This window comes from Rhododendron vialii, chromosome 7a (genome assembly GCF_030253575.1).
Source record: "Rhododendron vialii isolate Sample 1 chromosome 7a, ASM3025357v1".
In the NCBI taxonomy this organism is placed as follows: domain Eukaryota; kingdom Viridiplantae; phylum Streptophyta; class Magnoliopsida; order Ericales; family Ericaceae; genus Rhododendron; species Rhododendron vialii.
This window is the reverse complement of record NC_080563.1, coordinates 35,175,210-35,198,660: the sequence shown is the minus strand read 5'-3', so window position 1 is coordinate 35,198,660 and position 23,451 is coordinate 35,175,210. Positions and strand designations below refer to the sequence as shown.

At 38.3% G+C, this 23,451-nt stretch overlaps 1 protein-coding gene and 1 long non-coding RNA gene across 5 annotated transcripts; one reads left to right on the top strand and one right to left on the bottom strand.

Annotated features, from left to right (window-relative positions):
* Positions 1 to 11,706: 11,706 nt before the first annotated feature.
* LOC131334133 (uncharacterized) lies at positions 11,707 to 15,426 on the top strand. Of its 2 annotated transcripts, none has more exons than XR_009202058.1 (3): positions 11,707 to 11,867; positions 12,792 to 13,223; positions 13,850 to 15,426. It is a non-coding gene; the product is annotated as an uncharacterized LOC131334133 (long non-coding RNA). The 2 variants fall into 2 exon arrangements; XR_009202059.1 differs by lacking the exon at positions 11,707 to 11,867 and adding an exon at positions 11,876 to 12,262.
* Positions 15,427 to 19,882: 4,456 nt separating this feature from the next.
* On the bottom strand, positions 19,883 to 23,451 carry LOC131333554 (tRNA (carboxymethyluridine(34)-5-O)-methyltransferase). 3 transcript variants are annotated; one of them, XR_009201834.1, is made up of 3 exons: positions 21,326 to 22,433; positions 20,356 to 20,657; positions 19,883 to 19,901 (listed from the first exon to the last, which is right to left on the bottom strand). XR_009201834.1 is itself a non-coding variant. In XM_058368132.1 (3 exons), the coding sequence occupies exons 2-3, from the start codon at positions 22,357 to 22,359 to the stop codon at positions 20,570 to 20,572; spliced, it is 1,122 nt and encodes a 373-aa protein (XP_058224115.1). In that variant the 5' UTR covers positions 22,360 to 22,436; positions 23,377 to 23,451; the 3' UTR covers positions 20,143 to 20,569. The 3 variants fall into 3 exon arrangements, 2 of the variants coding, with proteins under 2 accessions (XP_058224115.1, XP_058224114.1); XM_058368132.1 differs by lacking the exon at positions 19,883 to 19,901 and adding an exon at positions 23,377 to 23,451 and having other exon boundaries at positions 20,143 to 20,657; positions 21,326 to 22,436; XM_058368131.1 differs by lacking the exon at positions 19,883 to 19,901 and adding an exon at positions 23,377 to 23,451 and having other exon boundaries at positions 20,143 to 20,657.

Below are 23,451 nucleotides of genomic sequence, written 5' to 3'. Positions count from 1 at the left end.
AGCAACCCATTACAACTACGTCATGAGAAAGAGGACCGAACAACATAGTATTAGTCTATTCGAACCATCTATTACACCAATTGACGATCCAGACGGTACATATTTGAACTGTCCCCGCCAGTCAAAATTAAAAACCGGAGAGGATCCAATTCCTATGGAAAATACAAATTCTGCATACGCACATGTATAGGTACGTTGTTGAAGTTTTTAATGCTTCAGCTTAGTCTTCCGACTCCGTTTAACAAAAATCAAAACTGATCAAAAGGAACCAGCTAATCACCGACCGTTGCGACGGACCTCTTCATCTGCCAGAATCCTGGGGTGAAGCGTCGGACGTCGTCGGATGGATCTTCTTGAACAGTCCGAAGAAGCAGCCCCCCTGATGATGATCTGAATGGGTCAATCCCGTTCAATCACGAGGATTACTCATCGCTTCCGTCTGATCATTAGTTGCCTCAATCTTCTTGATTTTCTCCTCTTGGATTTTTCTAAACTTGTAGAATTCCACAAGACTAGAACTAGGTGATGCCATTGCGAAATTATTGATAGAACTGGGGGGGGGGGGGGGGGGTTTGTTTGGTTTTGTAATGATAATATGGCTGGGGAGGGATATTTATAGGCTTTTACGTAGGCTTGGGGAGCAGGGATCGGAGACTTTTTTGGTTTTGGCTGTTTTCGGGGAAGGAGGCTTTTAGAAAAACTGATCAAACGAGTCCAATTTTTCCAAAAATGAAAAGAAAAAGAATAATTGAAAACGCATTGGTACATAGGAGAAAATTTGGATTTATAGACCTCGAGCTTGAGGTTGGCCTTGGCCATGTTTGATAACCAGTCCAGGTGGGGTAATTGGACTAGGAATCCCATGGACCCATTAAACGCCGATTGTATTTTTGGAAGGCTGAACTTGTAGTCTGGACTATGAACCTCCCCGGCCCGGGAGAGGTCGGGAATGGGGGTTATCACATTATAATTCCCTCTGACTCCAACACCAAAACAAACATGGTTATAGCGATTTCCATAAACAGAGGCCGAAGACCGGACTAATTGGAAAAGCATTAGTGCAAGTTTAGAGTGCAAATTTCTGTTTCAATTGATAGAAATCTATGGCTCTGCCGCTGAATATTGGTATGATAAATGCATTGGAACATAGGAGAAAATTATTTATTATGGAGACAAGATTCATTCTCTGTGCCGTAGCTCAGAAGTAAAAATACAAAAAGACTACCTCAAATCAAATACACCCTTATTATAGAGGGCTCCAAACAGTAAATTCCTACAAACTTAAGAATATACAAAGTTATAGGGGCTTCTCATTTTTTTTGGCTAATCACAAAACAGATCACAAGCTTCCAGCTGGTTCACCCCATTGTGATTGCACATCTTCATCTAACAGAATCCGGCGACGAAGTGTCGGAATTCGGGTGGATCTTCTTGAACATTCCAAAGAAGCAGCCATGACTATGATCCGAATTGGTAGTTCTCGTTTGATCAAGAGGATTTTTCATCACTTCCCTCTGACCATCACCAGTGGCCGTAATCTTCTGAGCTGTTATGTCCTTCTGCAATTTCTCCTTGTAGAGTTTCCCCATCACGTAAGCTTCAGCAAGACTAGCACTACCTGAAGCCATGGCCTAAAAACTAACTGGATGCGACTTTATAGATAGAAATAGTGGTACACGTAAATCAACCCGAGCACCCGGAGTTATAGAGAATTTTTTGTTGTTGCTAGAAATGAAGGGTTGTGGTTGGATTTTGTAAATGGATGGGGAAAGGCCTTTGAATGGATGGGGAAAGGCCTTTGGAGGGGTTTATTTATAGGAGATTGTGTAGGCTTGGGGAACAAGAAATGTACTAGTAGAAAAACACGGTTAGTTTTTGGCTGGTCAACAGGGGGAGGCTTGGAACTTGCAAAAAGTCTACGAGAATCTAATTAAGCTTGAAAAGGTGCAGAAAGGAAAGTAAAGACATTGTTTGTAGCATCACCCCTTACGTAAGATATTGTTTTGTAATCATCATTCATGCTGTCAGCCTCAAGGATAGGGGAAGGCAGGATGGTGCAGCGCTTCAAAAGAGCTGCATCGTGCAGTGTTTAATCTCACCATTTAAAGGTATTTTGGAATGTTCGGATGAAGCGCTGCACCGTGCAACCCGTCTGGAGTGCTACAGGGTCCCCTGATCCGGGATATAGGATCCGCATTTAGAAATATTTTGTTAAATTATCTATTATAATGACAAAGTGATACAAGTGAAATTCAATTTTTTGTAGGCTTGTCTCTGTCTTCAATGTAACATATACATACGCAAACATGTGATGTGTACATATAGGCAAGTACACTAGCAGCCGGAGGGGCGGCTTTGTTAGGTTTTGAGAGGTTCAAGCAAATTTTTTGGGTTAAAAAATGCACTAAAATTTTAGAATGCTGCTACAGGTACAGCAGCCCCGCACAGACCACTTTTGCGCCTGTCTCGGGTCCAGCAAAGATGATCGGAGCCGCTCATTTTGTTCAAAATACTTCGTTTAGGGTCCCTGTAAAAAATCAACTCAATCCAATATCGGGAAGGGTATTTACGAATCATCAAACTTTGCTTCAAAATTTGGGAAAGGGTGTTTACGAATCATCAAACTTTCTCTAAATTTTGAAGCAAAGTTTGATGATTCGTAAACACCCTTCCCGATAACGGATTGAGTTGATTTTTTACAGGGATCCTAAACGAAGTATTTTGAACAAATGAGCGGCTCTAATCATCTTTACGGGACCCAAGACGGGCCGCAAAAGTGGTCTGCTGCTGTACAATAGCTGCTATACCAGTAGCATTTCTGAAAATTTTATATCTTTTACATGTTCTTTAATATTTGCACCGGACCATTCATAAAAAGTCAGCGTAGATGAAAATTCAATTAAACTTGTGAGTGAGTAGATCATATAGCTCATCAAAATAAAATAAACTAGGCACAATAAGTTCTCATCAGAATAAATATTTTTATTTTACATAGAGATCCTATGAAAATTTCTTTTAACTAACACGTTTTTGTCGCCGCTAAGTTCAAATTTTGTAGTTGCGCTGCACACTAGAGCAATAACATGAAAATAAATTTCACAAATAGGCTTTGATTTTCCCATTAAACCATCAATTTTCCAATTCGAAAATTGATTTTTTTTTTATTCATGAAATATGGGCTAGGTTTTCGATGTTAGGCCTGGACACAATACTTTAGTATTCTCAGTAACAAACACATCTTATGTTGTATATTTGTGTACAAGGCAAGAAATACAATCTATTTTTATTGTGGTTGATAAGGTTTGAGGGTTCAATAATTCTAATTACCCAAAAAATATCTCGAAACTAGAAATTAATGGTTTAGACTCACATTCAAGTGATTCTGAACCACTGATTTCTCTTTTCGAGGTATTTTTGTGATACCTTTTCGGTGTATGTAACATTGCTGTTGAGGATTTGTATTTGTAATTTCATCACATTCAACAACCAAACACAATCCAATATAGAAGTAAACTTTGACTTGTCCACTTGTGCCTTAATTAGTCCAATCACTCTCGACACTCTTCCTTGATCACGAGCAAGAAAATGAAATTATGATGGTGATCATATGACATCAGGCATCAGCTAAGGCAGGCATGGTTTTGAAGTCTTTCGTTTTAGCCTGTTGACTTTTACATGGGGGGAATATAATTTTGGTTGTGAACATGTACCGGTAAAACGCATAAATGAATCGCATTTTGTTTCGAAAACAAACAGTTTAAAGTTTCAATGATATATTATGCCCTTTATTTTTTGGAAATAAAATGCAATTAATTTCTTCATTCCTACATGTCCAAGACACAATTTTTGCACACATACATTTTTATGCGGGTTCTATGAGATGAAAGATTCGAATCATGAATGTTGACTCCAAAATAAAGACCACAAGAGAAGCACAGAGGGGTATGTAGAGGAGTTCATCCCGTACCGTTTTGAGTTATGAGAAAAAAAGCAAAGTTGGGTGGGCATACAATACATACAAGTAGTCAATTTGAGCTCAAACTCAACGTGGAGTGCACTCCACTTGAGCACTGTTCTTTCAAGCGAAGGAAAAATATGGGATTTAGAACATTTTAGGTGGTGGGTTGTGTGTTAATTTCAATAAACAAATAATTTCCGTTGACTTTTCCAAACAATCTTTCCTTGTGATGTGCTCTACATTCACGTTACAAGAAGTGCATGGTACAGACTACAGAGCAAGAAAAGCCGAAGCATCATTTCCTATATTTATACGGGGATGAAGTGTACCTAATTTCGGGGCAATTGCAAAATGAAATTCAAGGAGCACCGTAGAGTGCTAAATTCCTTTTGAAAAGTGTTGGAACAATGGATCCTGCAAGGAAAGAAGTGCGCATGTGCTCTCTGGTGATGCGAATGCGCGCTTCTTTCCTTGCAGGATCTATAGTTCTAACAGTAGTTCTCAAAAGGAAGTTTAGCACTCGACTGTGCTCCTTGAATTTCATTTTGAAGTTGCCCCATTTCGGCATCAATTGAAAAAGGCCTGTTTGCAGCATCCATAGCCATACCCATACGGGGTGTCCCAAGAGGGCCCGAATAAAAGACCAAAGCTTACATGAACCATGAAAGAGAGTCCTACAAATGAAGACTTGGGCCAGTAAAGCCCACTTTCCTGGATGGGAGACCCACATAAGGGCCAAAATCATGTTCGTTCTGGGTTTCTAGACCCCCTTTTTTTTTTTCTATGCATGGTCTCCAGTGAATTATCTTTATTTATTACTCTCATTTCTATATCTATCTCTTTCTACCCATTACTCCAAAAAAACTCCCTTAAAATCCAAAACGAACATGGACCCATCATCAAAGCAACTCCAGGTGCTCTAGCAGGTCCACGTTGAATAAGAGCTCATTTCTGACTCGACAACCTTTGTTCTCGTATCGATAAGCTAAGTCCGGGAGGAGGGAAAGAATTGACGAGGAGTATATAACAAAAAAGAGTGAATGGAAAAGCGTGACAATTATTCAACACTGGAGAGGTTAGAAGGTGCAAAATCAATGGGTGCCAGAGCTGCTTCGAATATTTTTCTATTTCTTTTTATTTGTTCGAAAAAGAAAGAATTTTCTATTTTTTCATGAAATTGAATACAATATTCAATAAAAAATGGTTAATTTTTATTTAGTGTCGTACATAACGTGGTTATAATACACAGAATAATTGCATTTCTTTTGATGGGAAGAAGGTCCACCTTCTTATATTTCTACATCTAGGATTCGACTTGTATCATATATACCGATGGGAACTAAAGCATGGGAAAAGCCTTTCCTGCAACCGACACTAATCTATTTTTAACCTATAATTAGAGTGGAGAACCATTCAAATTAAGAATTAAAGCTCGTTTCTTTTTCTTTTCTTTCCCTAGAAAAAATTGAAGCTATAGGGCACCAGTCATTGTTGCTACCCGTTTTTGGATGTCTTTTTTGAAGAAGCTGGATACAGCGAAGAAATATCCGAGACCTACAGTGGATGTGGTCATAAATCCACAAATGAGTCCAAATCCCATAACAGAATTGAGTATTAAGGAATTTATAAAAAAATGCTCCACATCCTACTGTATGTCCGGGTTTTGGCAACTGTTGGATTGTATCGTGGATTGTAACAACTGTTCATAGACACTCGGAAACACAGTTTAGAAATAAATGCAACTCTTCGATAGGATGTAACTTCGCTTGATAAGTAATAGGGATTTCGTCAGGCAACTGTCTTGTTTAGCGCGCCTGAGCCGCAATCCTGTGTAATGCAAGGTAGGTACACTATTATTTCTCCGTTGTACGGGCCTATACTGTTATATTTGTTTATACTGTTCTTGGATTGCTGATTGTCTTGTGCACAATGTTACCTTCTCTTTTCAGAACAGTAATTTTGTGATCCAAAGTGATCCCGTGAGAATTTTCCCGTTTGTTTCGCTAGTGGTCTCCTTCGGCGTAAAAAGCACCTTAAAGTTACATTTTCATTACTTTTTTTCACTTTCTATACAGTCTTACATCTAATTTTTACACAATATTGAAACTACATGATTTATCTACTTTTTATTCCTTGCAAAGTATAGTCGGTTTCAAAATCGTACTTGCATTTTTTTTTCTTTTCCGTATCGATCTCCTCCGTATACTATGTGTCATTGTTCAATGTCACCCTTACCGTCAACTGATGGAATATGCTAACGTTGATGAAGTTTGCTTATGTGGAGGTGACGTACAGCCAACATGTATAACATTAGGTGGAAAAAGTGTTTTGCCTCCCTCAATGTGCAAAAAGACCAAGGAAAAATCACAAATTGAATTTTATCAATTTCGTCCCAATATTGGCAGACTATTGAATTTTGCACTATGCATCATATGCCATTGTCTTGGCGGACTATTGACATGACGCTTTATGAAAACGCCAATATGTGATCCAAGTGAGCGGTGGTTAAAACGCGCCAACTCCTTTTCAATGGTTTCCACTTCCAGGTTTTGCTTGTGGAAAAATACCCGCTAAATTTCCAAAAATGCTATGAGTACAAATCTTGCACTAATCTGATGTGGCAAGTTGAGTTGAAAAAAGTGGTTATGAATTCACATCAAGTGCTTATGAAGACATCCCAAAATCAATAATCCACAAGTTGTTTGTCTTCTTAATTTTATGGCTTTTGTGAGCTCTTCATAGTGCTCCAGAAGCAATTGTACCGAAATGAGTTACAAGTAATGAGTTCCATCTTAATTTTTCAAGGAATCCGAGCCTAACATGAGTGCACTAAAAATAAATTTGGATTTGGCTACTTATAGACCTCGAGCTCGAGGTTGGCCTTGGCCATGTTTGATAACAAGTCTAGGTGCATGGGGGATTGGACTACGAATCCCGTGGACCCATTAATCAGACGTTTGTTTGTATTTTTGGAAGGCCGGACTCGTAGTCCGGACTATGAATCTCCCCGGGGAGGTCGGGAATGGGGGTTAGCAAAGGGAATGGAGTTGAGTTTCATAGTTCAGTCTGTCCGGATTGGTACGAATCAATGCATATGCGCGTGTTATCACATTATAAGTCCCTCTCACTCCAACGCCAAAACAAACATGGTTACAACGATTCCTATAAACAGAGAGGGTGAAGGACATTGGAAAAGCATTAGTGCAAGTTTTTTAGTGCAAATTTTTGACGGAAATCTATGGCTCTGCCGCTGAATAATGGTATGATCAATGCATTGGTACATAGGAGAAAATTATTTATTATGGAGACAAGATTCATTATCTGTGCTCAGATGTAAAAATACAAAAAGGGTACACAAAGTAAATTCCGACAAACTTTAGAATACACAAAGTAATTTATATATATAGGGCTCCAAGAGAGCGTACCCATCAGAAGAAATTAATTCTGATTTCAACTAATGATAGGGGCTTCTTATTTTATTTTTCGTCCCTAGCTGGTTCACCCCATTGTGATTGCACATCTTCATCTGATAGAATCTGGCGACGAAGCTTTGGATTTCGGGTGGATCTTCTTGAACATTCCGAAGTAGCAGCCATGATTATGATCCGAATCGGTAGTTCTCATTTGATCACGACGATTATTCATCACTTCCCTCTGACCCTCATCAGTTGTCGTAATCTTCTGATCAGCTGCTATGTCCTTCTGTAATTTCTCCTTGTAGAGTTTTCCCATCATATAAGCTTCAGCAAGACTAGCACTACCTGATGCCATGGCCTAACAATTAACTGGATGCAACTTTACCGGCAAAAATAGTGATGCACGTAAATTAGCTTGAACACCCTGAGTTGCAGAGAAATTTTGTTGCTAGAAATGAAGGGTCATGGTTGGATTTTGTGGTGATATATGGATGGGGAGAGGCCTTTAGAGGGTTATTTATAGAAGATTGTATAGGCTTGGGGAACAGGAAATGTACTAGTGGAAGAAAGTGGCTAGTTTTTGGCTGTTTAATAGGGGGAAGGAACTTGGTACAAAAAGTCTACGAGAATTTATTTAAAACTTGCAAAAGGTGGAGAAAAAGTAAAGATAAGATATTTTTTTAAGAGAAATGATTTTGGCACTCATTGTTAAAGTTATTCCCCTGTAAGTTTATTTTTGTACCAAAAATACGCTTGCAGGAAAGTGGCGTTAACAAAAAAAGGAGTGGCAAAATCAACAGCTTTTTGTAACCCTCATACTCATTTATGCTGTCAGCCTCAGACAAGCACATGCACTAGTAGCCGTAGGCAGTGGCGGCTCCAGAAATTTGTAATAGAGTGTTCAGAAATTATCTTTAACTTTACTAGCTAATCTCTTAACCAATAATATAAGTACAAAATGTCATATACTAGTATAAATAGTGCGGTCAAAAAAGTAACTTTTATTCTAAAAAAAATTAACTACAAGGCAAATTGATAACTTAAAAATATATACTTGTTTTTTCCACAAAAAAATATTTTTTTTTTTGAAAGTTGAGTAGTAGATATTGTTTTGAGAATGGAGGAGGATTATTATTATTATTATTTACAGTTGTCCTAGATGAGATCTCATATTTTGTGCTAACGTTTAATCAGCGTATTAATCTACTGAAACACTTTTGAAAGAAACTGTAGCGAGTATGTTGAGACAAACCTTCTCGAAAATATGGTGTTCTTTAGGATAACATGATGAGATTTAATTTTCTGTCATAGTCTGAAATTTGAAGGAATATTATTCAAGTTAACGGGGTTTGCAATGGAGTTGAATTTTTTTAAAGCTTTGTCTGTAAATTCTATTAGCTAATAAGACAAAAACAAATAAAGTAGTTATAATTATCATGAATGTGGAATTAACACATTTAGACCATCGACAATAAAGTGAAGAGGTAACACAGAGCATGATACTTACACCAATAGATTCTTCTTTTTTCTCTTTCTTTTTCAATTTCTTTATTATGATTATGAGATTTATTTGAAGTAATTAATGTGTTTAATGTTCAAATATGAATTACGTGGATTGATAGGCCGTAATTGGGTTATGATTGATTGTTCAACTAGTTTTGGGTTAAGTGTTCAATTCTTTTTGAGTCAAGTGTTCAAAACTAGGTGTTCATTGATATTTAATTAAATTGGGTGTTCAAGAAAAGGCTAGCTCATTACATATATTCTAAGCAAAAAAAATTTGTTTGGGTGTTCAGTTGACCATGGAAGGCTGTAGAGCCGCCTTTGGCCGTAGGGGCGGCTTTGTTAGGTTTTGAGTGGTTCAAGCCAACTTTTTGGGTTAAAAAATGCACTAAAGTTCTATCTTTTTTAACCTGTTTTAATTTTTCTTTAATATTTGCACTAGTTCATTCATAAAAAGTCAAAGTAGATGAAAATTCAATTAAATTTGTGAGTGAGTAGATTATATAGCTCATCAAAATAAAATAAGGTAGGCCCAATAAATATTTGTATTTTATATGCTGTATAGAAATTCCTTTTAATTGACATGTTTTTGTCGCCGCTAAGTTCAAATTCCAAAGGTGCCCTGTACACTAGAGCAATAACATGAAAATAAAATAGGCTTTAATTTTCCCATTAAACCATCAATTTTCCAATTCGAAAATTGATTATTTTGCATTCGAGCCTAATCCAAATTCATGAAATATGGGCTAGGTTTTGAAGTACCTCAATGTTAGGGTGTAAGAAACACATCTTATGTAGGCAAGAAATACAATCTACTTTTTATTGTGGTTGGTGAAGTTTAAGAATTCAATAATTCTAAGTAATCCGAAAAAGTACCTCGAAAAAAGAACTCAATGGTTCAGATTTACATTCAAGTGATTCCGAACAACTAATTTCTTTTTTTGAGATATTTTCAGGATAACTTTCCAATGTAAGTAACATTGCTGTTGAGGATTTGTATTTGTATTTCATCACATTCAACAACCAAACACAATCCAATATAGAAGTAAACTTTGACTTGTCCACTGTGCCTTTTAGTCCATCACTCTCGACACTCTTCCTTGAAGAGCAAGAAAATGAAATTATGATGGTGATAAGACATCAGGCATCAGTAAGGCATGGTTTGCACAGATAAAATTTTGGCTGAGATAAGTTTTCATACGGGTTCTACGAAATGAAAGATTCAAACCATAAGTGTTGGACTTCAGAATGAATACCACAAGAGAAGCATAGAGAGGAATTCATCCCGTGGCGTTTGAGTTATGGAAAAATAAACAAAGATGGGTGGCCGTACATACATACAAGTAGCCAATTTGAGTTCAAACTCAACGTGGAGTGCGCTTCAGCATTGTTTTAGGGAAGGAAAAGGATGGGATTTAGGACATTTTAGGTAGTGGGTTGTGTGCTAGTTTCAATAAACAAATAATTTCCGTAGACTTTTCCAAATAATGAATGGCTTTTATAGTTACTATAATATTCGTTGGACATATATTAAGGTAATTTTAGTACTTTTCATCCAATCAGAAATTGACTGAAAAATTAGATGATTAGATTGAGTACTTATAGGTAACAGATTGAGCTGATTTCTCTTTAAGCCCTTGACAACATGTTTTATATTTAATGAACGATTTGAATCGTTTGTATGAGCCCCACATCACGACCTGTGCGTGAGAAATCTGTGGGGACTGACTTTTTGGATTTTTTCAGGGGTGAAGCTATAATATCTAAAAGTTATCAGAAATGCTACACACACATACAATCTGTGCACAGATTGTGCACAGATTTTGTTGTGGGGCCCACCACGGGTCTCACACAAATCATCCGAGCCGTTCATTAAATGTAAAATATTTTTTTAAGGGTCCCCGTAAAAAATAATCTCAATCCGATACCTATAGATGCTCGATCCAATCGTATAACTTTTCATTATCCGAAAATCTAAATGAAAAGTTAGATGGTTGGATGAAGCACCTATAGATATTGGATTGAGCTTATTTTTTACGGGGACCCTTGAAAAAATGTTTTACATTTAATGAACGGCTTGGATGATTTGTGTGGGACCCGTGGTGGGCTCCACAATAAAATCTGTACACAATCTGTGCACAAAAATCTGTACCTGTAGCAGGTCTCAAAAGTTATGTGGTGCAAAATTGTTGAACCGAGTCTACATAAATTTACATTGATGTTTTAAAAAACAGAAAAACTTTAGCTCTCTGTAAAGAAAGTATTATGGAACTCAATTGCGCGTGCGTTCAAAGTATTTTGGATGATCTGAATTGAAAATTAATTGCGATCGATAATAATTAATTATAACCGATCAAAATTAAAAATAAATTTCAACTATTAATTACGTGAATAGTCAACTATTAATTACGTGAATAGATTGCTGTGATTGTAATATTCTGTCGACAAAGTACTAAAAAAGCATACATAGGAGTACATATCTTAGTGCGTGTGTTCTGAAGCCCTAAATTACAAATTTATCGAACAAATCTCGGCTGCTCCGGCGACGATACGCACGAATGTTCGCCTCTCTCTCTCTCTCTCTCTCTCTCTCTCTCTCTCTCAGATTGGTTGCTGTTTCGTAGTTGTTACGTACCCGTTTTCATATTACTGCTTCTGTTATAACCTCGTTCCGTTTTGATTAGAATGGTGATTTTTCGCGAACCGGGTCAGCATCCCTATGCGAGATTTTTGTCGAGGGAGGAGCAACAAAAAAGACGTCGGAAACAGAGGAAAGCCTGATTAAGCTAATGGAAGATGACGAACAAGAGGACGAAACTGAAGGAAGATGACGAACAAGAAACTGAAGGAATATGACGAACAAGATTGCGCCGCCGAAAGGAAGATGACGAGGCGGCTGCTTAAGATTGCGCCGCCGAAAAGGTCAACAGAGGAGTAAACTCACGGAAACAGAGCTGTTGGAGTACCGAAAGACGGTCTCCGAGAGCAGGGTACGTGAGTAAAAACTTATGGTGAAGGATTCTCTTTGATCGATAATTATTATTTTTGTCAGTGTTGGCTTTACGGGGCAGCATCTACCCTGTCCTCGAGACGCCTCCTGCTGGCGCGGTACGGGGCAAACGTATTGGAATGGCTAACCGTCTTTATCCGTCCGTGCTGTATAAGCAGCATTGCGAAGACTCTCATGCCCTTCAAAGTTTAAGTTGCATCTTCTCTTAACAACAATTGCTTTTAAGTGAGTTGGTTAGCACCTGATCCAACAGTCAACAAATAATTTCGTTGTAAAACCAACACCACCACAAATGCCAACAGGAGGGGAGTGTCTCAGATAGCCCACCTAGGCACATTACTACCCAACCAAAGAAGCAAATGCCATGCTTTGAAGGTAGCCATTCCACTCTATCAGCCTACACTGGATTAGGAATAAGATAATTAGGGGTGTTGCCAATGATTTTTCCAAAGTAGTTCTATTCGCGCTGCTCGGCCATTTCCAACTCCCAAGGGATATTATGGATGATACTTCAGCGTGCAGTGATCTACAAAGATTAAATTTAAATACCACCTTCTCACCAATCCTTTTACAGTTTTATGCGAGGGATGCCAGTTATATCAATCTAAAGATGAGTATCGCCACCATCACCAATGATATACCTGATATATGTCTGGCAGATACTTCTAATCTTCAATAATTTTGTCATAACCCAAGAAGATTCACAAGGTGGGAGACACCACCTACAGGCTTTGCCCTCGAATGATAGGAACTTGCACCCATTTTACCCAAAGGGAGTCAGCTTGGCCCTCTATCTGACCGAGCTATTATTCTTTTTCTTCATTTGCTCTCCCTTCCCCTCTTTAATACTATTTCCCTCTCCCCTTTAATACTCATAGCATAGCTTTGCTTTGTATACCTTCAGGGGTTTGATGTCGGGGATATTCCCCATGACAAATGTTACATGGTCTCTGTTAGACCAATTCTGCTGGACATCCCCCGGAGATTGGAGTTGATGGGAGGATACTCAAAGTTACCCCTTGACGAGCACAACGAAAAGCACGTATGTGTGTGCGAGTTCGTTTAATTCTTCCTTCCTCGCCGATTTGATCAACTCCTCGTTCTTTGTATTTGAATTGACTTCTCTCTGGAATTGTAGAGTACAAACTACCAGTTTGTGAAGGTCCTCAAGGCGAACATCCATAGTCGGCACTACAATATTACCTTTCAAGTCAAGGACATGGCTCGTTCTGGTTCTCCCACTCTCAACTTCTAGGCTATTGTGAAAACTTTCAAGGGTTAGGCAACCGTCCTGTTTAGCGCACCTGAACCATAATCCTGTGTACTCCCAAGGTAGGTACACTATTGTTTCTCCGTTGTATGGGTTTATATACTGTTATATTTGTTTATACTGTTCTTGGATTGGTGATTGTCTTGTGCACAGTGTTACCTTGTCTTTTCAAAACGGAAAATTTGTGATCCAAAGTGATCCCATGAAAATTTTCCCGTTTGTTTCGCTAGTGGTCTCCTTCGGTGCACCTTAAAGTTACATTTTCAGACTTTCTATACAGTCTTACATTAAGGTAATTTTTACACAATATTGAAACTACATGATTTATCTACTTTTTGTTCCTTGCAAAGTATAGTCAGTTTCGCATTTTTTTTTGTAGATATCAATCTCCTCTGTATACTATGTGTCACTGTTCAATGTCACCCTTACAGGCAACTGATGGAATATGCTAACGTGGATGAAGTTTGCTTATGTGGAGGTGACGTAGAGCCAACATGTATAACTAAGTGGAAAAAGTGTTTTGCCTCCCTCAATGTACAAAAAGACTAGGAAAAAATCACAAATTGAATTTTATCAAATTTCATCCCTATATTGGCAGACTATTGAATTTTGCACTATGCATCATATGCCATTGTCTTGGCAGTCTATTGACATGACGCATTATGAAAACACCAATATATGATCCAGGTGAGCGGTGGTTACAATGTGCGAACTCCCTTTCTATGGTTCCCGCTTCAAGGTTTTGCTTGAGGAAAAATACCCGCTAGATTTCTCCTTGTGATGAGTTCATGTTGCAGACAATTTGATTAAAACTTGTACTAGGAGCTGAGTGGTTATAGGGTTTTGTATGCAACAAAATTTGTGGGCAGTATTGTAAATGTCGCGACTTTTTAGGGCTAATTCGAAGTGTTCGTTTCATTTTGTTACTAATCTATTTGAATCCACAAGTTGTTTGTCTTCTTAATTTGATGGCTTTTGTAAGCTCTTTATAGTGCTCTAGAAGCAGTTGTACCGGAATGAGTTACAAATAATGAAATCCATCTTAATTTTTCAGGGACTCCGAGCTGAACATGAGTGCACTAAAAATAAATTTGGATTTGGCTACTTATAGACCTCGAGCTTGGCCATGTTTGATGACAAGTCCAGGTGGGGGATTGGACAACGAATCCCGTGGACCCATTAATCTGGCGTTTGATTGTACTTTTGGAAGGCAGGACCCGTAGTCCAGAGTATGAATCTCCCCGGGAGAGGTCGGGAATGGGGGTTAGCAAAGGGAATGGAGTTGAGTTTCATAGTTCCATCTGTCCGGATTGGTACGAATCAATGCATATGTGATGCGTTATCACATTATAATTCCCTCTCACTCCAACATCAAAACAAACATGGTTATAACGATTCCTATAAACAGAAGCCGAAGGACTAATTGGAAAAGCATTACTGCAAGTTTTGAGTGCATAGTTTTGATGGAAATCTATGGCTCTGCTGCCGACTATTGGTATGATAAATGCATTGGTACATAGGAGAAAATTATTTATGGACAAGATTCATTATCTGTGCCGTAGCTCAGAACTAAAATACAAAAAGACTACCTCAAATCAAATATACCATTATTATACATGGAGGGCTCCAAACAGTAACAAACTTCAGAATATATGAAGTATAAATAAAGAGAGCGTGAAAATCACTACCCATCAAGAGAAATTAGTTCTGATTTCAACTAATGATAGGGGCTTCTCATTTTTTTTGACTAATCAAAACAGATCACAAGCTCCTAGCTGGTTCACCCCATTGTGATTGCACATCTTCTCATCTGATAAAATCTGGCGACGAAGCGTTGGAGTTCGGGTGGATCTTCTTGAAAATTCCAAAGAAGCAGCCATGATTATGATCCGAATTGGTAGTTCTCATTTGATCATGATCACGAGGATTATTCATCGCTTCTCTCTGGCCATCACCAGTTGCTGTAATCTTCTGAGCTGCTATGTCCTTCTGCAATTTCTCCTTGTGGAGTTTCCCCATCACGTAAGCTTCGGCAAGACAAGCACTAGCTGATGCCATGGCCTAACAATTAACTGGATGCAAATTTGCCGGCAGAAATAGTAATGCGTGAAAATTAGCTTGAACACCCTGAGTTTTAGAGAAATTTTGTTGCTAGAAATGAAGGGTTACGGTTGGATTTTGTGGTGATATATGGATGGGGAGAGGCTTTTGTGGTGGGGTTATTTATAGGAGATTGTAGGCTTGGGGAATAAGAAATGCACTAGTGGAAGAAGGTGGCTAGTTTTTGGCTGTTTAATAGGGGGGAGCCTTGGTACTTACAAAAAGTCTACGAGAATTTAGTTAAAGCTTGCAAAAGGTGGAGAAAGGAAAGTAAAGATGCACTGTTTGTAGCATCACTCCTTACGTAGAATTTTTTTTCAGTGCCGGGTGGGTATCACGTGGTGCCCGCTCGGCACATTCGAGCAGTCTAATGCAATTTTGGACAGCTCAGTTTTGGAGGGAGAAAAAAGAGAGGGAGTGGCGGGGTGAGAGGAGAGAGAGAGAGTTTCAATCTGGACCGTCCAAAACTGTATTAAACTATCCGAATGTGCTGAGCAGATACCACGTGAGATATATCCACGGCGAAAAATTTCTCAAGAGTATCGTTTTGTAACCATCATTCATGCTGTCAGCCTCAGGGATTTGGGCAAGCACACTAGCAGCCGTAGAGGCGGCTCTGTTAGGTTGAGTGTAAAAATCAAGCGAATTCTTCGAGTTAAAAAATGCATTAAAATTTTAGTATATCTTTTACATGTTTTTGTTTATTTGTTTGTTTGTTTTTTTATAGTTGCACTGGACCATTCATAAAAGGTAAAAGAGTAGATGAAAATACATTAAACTTGTGAGTGAGTAGATCATATAGCTCATCAAAATAAAACAAACTAGGCACAATAAGTTCTCAATCTGAATAAATATTTTTATTTTATATAGTGTTCTGTATACAAATTTTCTTTTAATTAACACATTTTTGCTGCCGCTAAGTTCAAATTCCGCGCAGGTGCCTTGCACACTAGAGCAATAACATGAAAATAAATTTCACAAACAGACTTTGATTTTTCCATTAAACCATCAATTTTCCAATTCAAAAATTGATATTTTTTTTTTTCAAATTCGAGCCTAACCCAAATTCATGAAATATGGGAAAGGTTTTGAAGTACCTCGATGTTAGGCCGTAAGAAACACATCTTATGTTGTACATTTGCGTACAAGTTAAGAAATACAATCTACTAATTGTGGTTGGTGAGGTTTGAGGATTTGTATTTGTACTATTTCATCCCATTCAATTCAACAACCAAACACAATCCAATATAAGGGATCCGGGGGCTCTGCTGCCCAGAGGGGGGCAGCAGCCCCAACCCACACCCTCGAAACGACGTCGTTTTGAGGGTAAACTGCTGAAGATGGACAGAACAGGGATAGAACGGCAACGTTTTGGTGGGAAAAAAATTCCTTACCTCCTGCTTGCAATCCTATGAAGCAGAAACGTGATTATGAGAGCTTTAAAGACAAAATTTGATTATGTCTCTTTAGAATAATATGATCAAAATAATAAGATCTTCACACCCGTTCAAACGGATTAAAAATTGGAGTACTTAATTTTTTAACCATATTTTTTAATATTTAAATGGTCTAAAAAAAATTAAGTGCTCAAATTTTTACTCCGTTTAAATCGGTGCAAAGATCTTATAATTCTGATAATATTATTCTAAAGGGTCATAATTAATTTTTGTTTATAGTGCTCTCATAATCACATTTCTACTCCACAGTATCCTAAATAAAGGGCATATACTTAATATGAGTCATAAAAATAAAAAATTAAATTACGATCCTTTAGAATTATATGATCAGAATAACAAGGTCTTTACACCGATTTAAACGGAATGAAAATTTGAGCACTTACTTTTTTTATAGACCGTTTATATATTAAAAAATATGGTTAAAAAAATTAAGCACTCCAATTTTTAATCTGTTTGAACGGGTGTGAAGATCTTATTATTTTGACCATATTATTCTAAAGAGACATAATCAAATTTTGTCTTTAAAGCTCTCATAATCACGTTTCTGCTTCATAGGATTGCAAGCGGGAGGTAATAAATTTTTTTGCCACCGAAACGTTGCCGTTCTGTCCCTTTTCAGCAATTTACCCTTAAAACGACGTCGTTTTGAGGGCGTGGGTTGGGGCTGCTGCTGCCGCCTCTGGGCAGCAGAGCCCCCGGATCCCAATATAAGAAGTAAACTATGACTTGTCCACTTGTTCTTTATTGTCCATCACTCTCGGACACTCTTCCTTGTAGACAAAGAAAAGAAATTATGATGGTGATATGGCATCAGGCATCAGGACACTCTTCCTTGCAGACAAAGAAAAGAAATTATGATGGTGATATGACATCGCATCAGCCTTAGCCAGTAGAGGTGTGCAAAAAAATCCGCAACCCGACTTGACTCGAAGGGTCTCAGGCAGAGTCAAACATGTGGTTCGGACAAAAACGGGTTCACTTTTTGTTAAAAATCAATTCTCGGTTCGGGTTGGTGCATCCCTTACCCGTGGGGATGACCCCGACCCGACCAACCCGAAGGGTAAACCCGACCCAACGTAAAGAATCGGGCTCACGAACGGTTCTTACCACTTGTTCGGTTTGGCTTTGGGCCTAAAATATTGTTACCCGACATGATCGGGTTCAGGGTCAAACCCGATCCGTTCGATCTGTGCACACCCTTAGCTAAGGGGAAGGGGGTCTGCTATCCCTTGCTGGCCCTTGAGGGCCAGTAGGCTACTGTGCCGGCCAAAACAACATCGTCCGAACCTGAAAACTTGATCCGAAACGTTCACTTCTCATCGCTTACTATGACCTTGCAAAAATTCAAGGTGATCGAGCATCGATAACCTAGTGAACCAATCACTCTTTTTACTAAATTTTTGGCTCATTATTTTGGACATTGATAATAACACTGTAAACAGGTGATTTGGTCACTAGGTTATCGATTTTCGATTGACTTAATTTTTTGCAAGGCCATCGTACGCGATGAAAATTTTCAAGTGAACGTTTTGGATCAAGTTTTCGGGCTCGGTACGATGTTGTTTTGACTGGCACAGCAGCCTGGCTGCTCCTCAAGGAGACAACAACCCCCCTTCCTCCCAGATAAGGCATGGTTTGCCCAGATAAATTTTTTGCAGAGATAAATTTCCATACGGGTTCTACATGGTGAAAGATTTTAATCATGTTGACTCCAGAATGATCACAAGAGAAGCACAGAGGGGTATGGAGAGGAGTTCATCCGGTACCGTTTTGAGTTATGTGAAAACAAACAAAGTTGGGTGGCCATACATACAAGTAGCCAATTTGAGCTCAAACTCAACTTGGATTGCATTCCACTTGAGCATTGTTTTAGGGAAGGAAAAGTAAGCATTTAGGCTCTGTTTGATAACGATGATAGATGGATGAGATTCGTAAGAAGATGAGATTAAGATTGAAATTAGTAATGAAAAGGAATTGATAATAAGTATGTTTGTTTGGGATGAGATTCGATAATATGATTAGTAATATTATGTTTGTTTGAAATGAGATTAGATGATGTGATTGGATTAATAAAAGAGATTGGTAATGAAAAGGAATTGATAATGAAAAGAGGATGGGATGGGATTATCAATACCATCTCCAAGATGGTATTAGCAATACCCCAATTTTGGGATATTAGCAATCCCACCAGATTGATAGTCCGGACCTTTTTTGGAAAACCAAACAAGGTATTGATAATACCCCCATTCTACCAATCCAATCCCAACCCCTTGGAGGGTTAGGACATTTTGCGTAGTGGGTTGCGTGTTAATTTCAATAAAAATAATTTCCGTTGACTTTTCCAAATAATGAATGGCTTTTAGTAAGTACACTCCTATACTGGAATACAATAACTTTAAACAGCCTCAAGACAAAATTATACAAATATTGATAGTGAAGAGACAGTGGTAATACGATATTGATTTTAAAGGGACTAAAGTAGAATAATTAAGCATTTGAAGAGGTCAAAATGCTAAATAATTCATGGGAATAAAATACATAAAATGGAGAAATACTAGTATCCCACAGCACCCATGAAGGTTTCCCGTCCTGGGCTGTTCAAAATAATTGTCTACACCATCACACAAGTATTAGAATGGCAACAACAGGATCTGTTAGCTTTTTGCTAAAAGAAAAGTGTTAATGGCACCGCCCCGACTAATGCCCGAGTAGATGGAATAGCCTCAAGGGGCATGAGATATGAAATATTTAACACATACACAACGATGAATCATTAGATAAATATCACAAAGATAAGAAACAGAGCTAACTTCTGAACTTGCTTCAACGCATAATCAGCACCAAGTTTCCCAAGTTTCGAACATCTATAAAGGATTACCCTTCAGCTATTTATCTCCATTAGAGAAATTCGTAGTCATTGATTCTTCGTACATTTTTAAGACTATATATTAGTGCTTCCACTGTTCATGAGGATAGAAAAATCAGCAAAAAAATCTTTACCGAAACTTGCAGCGGGATAATTCAAAGACACAAAAGAAGAAAAAGGAACAAAGCAACAAAATACAAGAAGAGGTTATGGAGAAAAAGAGAGAATTAGGGACTCTACTACTTAAAGGAAAAGAAAATAATACCCAGCAATATAGAGAATTCATATGCAGATTACCTCCTCATTTGATTTTGCAATCTTCTACAACTGCAGGAGCATATATTATTACTGGCTCCATAATTTCTAGAGTTTTCATGTTTAGAAACTCCTTTTGTTTCCTTTTTTCTCCTCATTTGATTTTGCAATCTTTTGCAACTGCAAGAGCATATGTTATTACTGGCTCCATAATTTCTAGAGTTTTCATGTTTAGAAACTCCTTTTGTTTCCTTTTTCATTTGGGGTCTTGGTCTTCTGTTGGCCACAGGCACACACAAAGGGCAGATTAGCAAATTCAAAATTATTGGTTCCAAACTTCCAATATCAATTTGATAGAATTTCCTCATTGTCTACCTATAAATGATTTGAGTACCATTTGTCCAGGAATTTAGCAATCTTTCCTTGTGATGTGCTCTACATTCACATTACAAAAAGTGCATGGTACAGAGCAAGAAAGTCGAAGCTTCCTTTCCTATATCTAGACGGGGATGAAGTGTACCTAATTTATCACCCAAAGAGCCCCTTGATATCAGTGTACTTGGATGCCTTCCGTGACAAAACATCCTAGCATGTGCCTTTCTGGGATCAGAAGTCTGCACATGATCATTTCTTCTGTTGAAAATGTTAACAGTGCAAGAGGCCTAGTCTTGAAACAATGAACCATCTCGCACAAAGATTTCACTTGTATTGGCCGATTCAGCAGGTCCATTACTTCATATTGTCTTCTCAAGAACAATGCACCAGTTTGATTTGTCATAAAATCGATCAACAACAACTGCATTACTCATGTCAGATACCAGCCTGCAAGAGTGACAAACGCAAACAAGGTTGAGCATATACCATGAGCGGAAACATGTGGGTCTAAAAATCTGCCCCCATGCCAATAAAATGGTAGAATAAAATAGCACACAATGACGCTCGTGTACACCGGCAAATAATAAGATAAAGGCAAATGGAGCATTACACAGGATGGCAATTTTCCCTTTTCCCTTACTAGTAATATAGTGTCAAAAGAAACATTACACTTAAAGTGATGAAGTCACCTGACAAACTTTGCCCTGATGACTGTTTACTCATCGAGAAGTCTCTGGTAATCATATTTAGCTCATGAAGCAGGGCAATCATTGTGAGGAGTGTTTAACACAATGAAAAACTTAGCCCGTCTATAAGTCAAGCCATTCAGCCCTTTCTAAAAATAATTTAACACTAAGTTGAGGAGATTCAAATTGAGTCTCTTTATTGGTCAGCTGAGTCTAAACCAAAGAAAGAAGAAGCAAGCAGGAGATTCTACTGCAAGTTACTGGCCACTATATGTAGTGAAACGTAACACGAAGTTCCTATGCATCTCACAGTAAAAGCATGAGGAGACATCAGTTTCAACTATTTGCAAGCAAAAAAATAGCAAACCAAAGTAGTAAAAAATGGTTGTTCTACAAGGACAACAATTATGTATCAAACGACGCACTTACCTTTCAAGCTCACCTTCACTGAACACATGGTAATATCTGTTGTACACTACTGCACCCTTTTTATCATCTTTTTTCGCCAATCCATTTGCAAGAGCGGAAGTAGAAGCTCCACCAATTTCAGCACGGTGATAAGGTAAATGCCAAGGGACGAAAAACTCTTGCTGGTTTTCAACATTTGTTCCATTTTTAGCTGCCGATAAGTTACCTTCGCTTTGAGAAGTTGCATGCATAGTTTCTGGCAACTTCGTAATCAAAGAAGTATCCTTGATATTTTTTCCCAGACTATTTTCCTCAGCTTCAGGAATGCTTTCCAAGGTCAAAGACGGAGAGTTGCGCATACAAGGGTCACTTGGTCCTATCCATTCCTCTACATACTTATCCGTCAGTGGGGTCCATTTGTTAACCAACAACCTATCCTCTTGTTCCACAGCCCAAACAGTAATCAGAACAAGACCGCCCTTCTTAACAACTCGAATTAATTCATCTATTGCTTTTTTCCTTCTACTCTCCGTACTTAGGTGATGTAACACGGCAATAGAAATTGCAGCATCACCGTAACAGCTTCGGTAAGGAAGATTCACAGCATCAGCGACTATAACTTCATTCCCTCTCTCGGCACAAATATTGATCAGAGGAGCACTTATATCACACCCTATAAAGTAACAACGGGAATTCAATCCCAAGTACTTCCCATTCCCACATCCTGCATCTAATACCAAAGACCCTGAAGGCAAAGAATTCAAAAAGCTGGCGACTTTTGGCCATTTAGCAAACCGGGTGGAACTAAAATGTGGAGCAATTGCATCATAAACACGATGAACATACTTCTTTTCAATTTCGGGGGTGGTCTGAACATTTGAAGATGAACATCCCTGGTCTGGACTCAATGATTCAGATTCCTTAAGGCGAGATTCTCCATTACATACGAGAGTACAAAGACTAGAAGTACCATCTACTTTGAGTTCATTCATGGCACTAAAATATCTAAGACGACAGACACTGTTGGTTATGACGATGGAGTTACGAAGCCACATCTAGTGACCCACCTCCTTGCTCTAGGAAAATTGCTGCCATCCAGTCAAGACCTAGAATGTAATCGGACACGAGTCTGCTGAAACAGAAAATGGGTAAATGCAAGTCAGGGTTCATTCTGAAAACTAGTAACGAATAACTTCCTTTTCACCGCAAATGGTCATTTCCAGGTCATTGACATCATAACATGTAAAGTCTAGTAATTACTTCTTAAAGCGAAACAGAAGTACTTACTTCCTCAAACACAATAACCAAACAAAGTACTTCATGTTTGGCTAATTGGCTCAAGATGTAATCTAAAAATTGTTCAGAAAAAAACTAACTTGCCTTGTTTTCCTCCATCTAGTGCACACTTGACACTTAATCTAACAAAATAAAGTTCTGCAAGGCTAATGCATTTTCCAGCTCCCAATCAATCAAGTTCTTAAGTCACTAACCATTTCCACATCCCAATCAAATATGACAGTATACAAACACACACGCAGAAGAAACCGACATGTCGCTCAAATGAGGTTATATCGCGACTGACGCAAATCTGAGACCAAGTTGCTGCAGTTGCACCTCACCCGCAAACAACAAAATCTTAGCAACCAATTCGAGCCACCTTGTCCTTCACTCTCACACCTTTCTGCACGAGGTATGAATTATAGAGTGCTTTAAGTTTCTTCAAATGGCTTATGGGTTCGCGAAACTAAATCAATGCCTTGTGAAGATAACATAATCTACTTCAATCAATTTGTTTCTGATTTTTTTGTCCAACCAAACAATGGAAAATGGGTAAATTTTTTCAGAGCCGGCACCGGACAGAAACCCACAAAGACACTGCTTCAGACGCCCCCCCCCCCCCAAAAAAAAAAAAAAAAAGAAAAAAGAAAAAAAGAAAAAAGGCTAAAATCAAGATTAACACTTTCATTTACTGGAAACCCTAAAGAGTATTAGGTATAATCATCTGAATTACCATAAGAAACAACAAGAAGAAAGGAGAGAGAGAGAGAGAGAGGTAACGGTTGTTATCGTACCGGAGCCGCCTAAAAGCGTCGTCGTCGCCGGAAATGCTGATGGTTTGGACTTTGGCGTGGTTCTGATTGTGATTA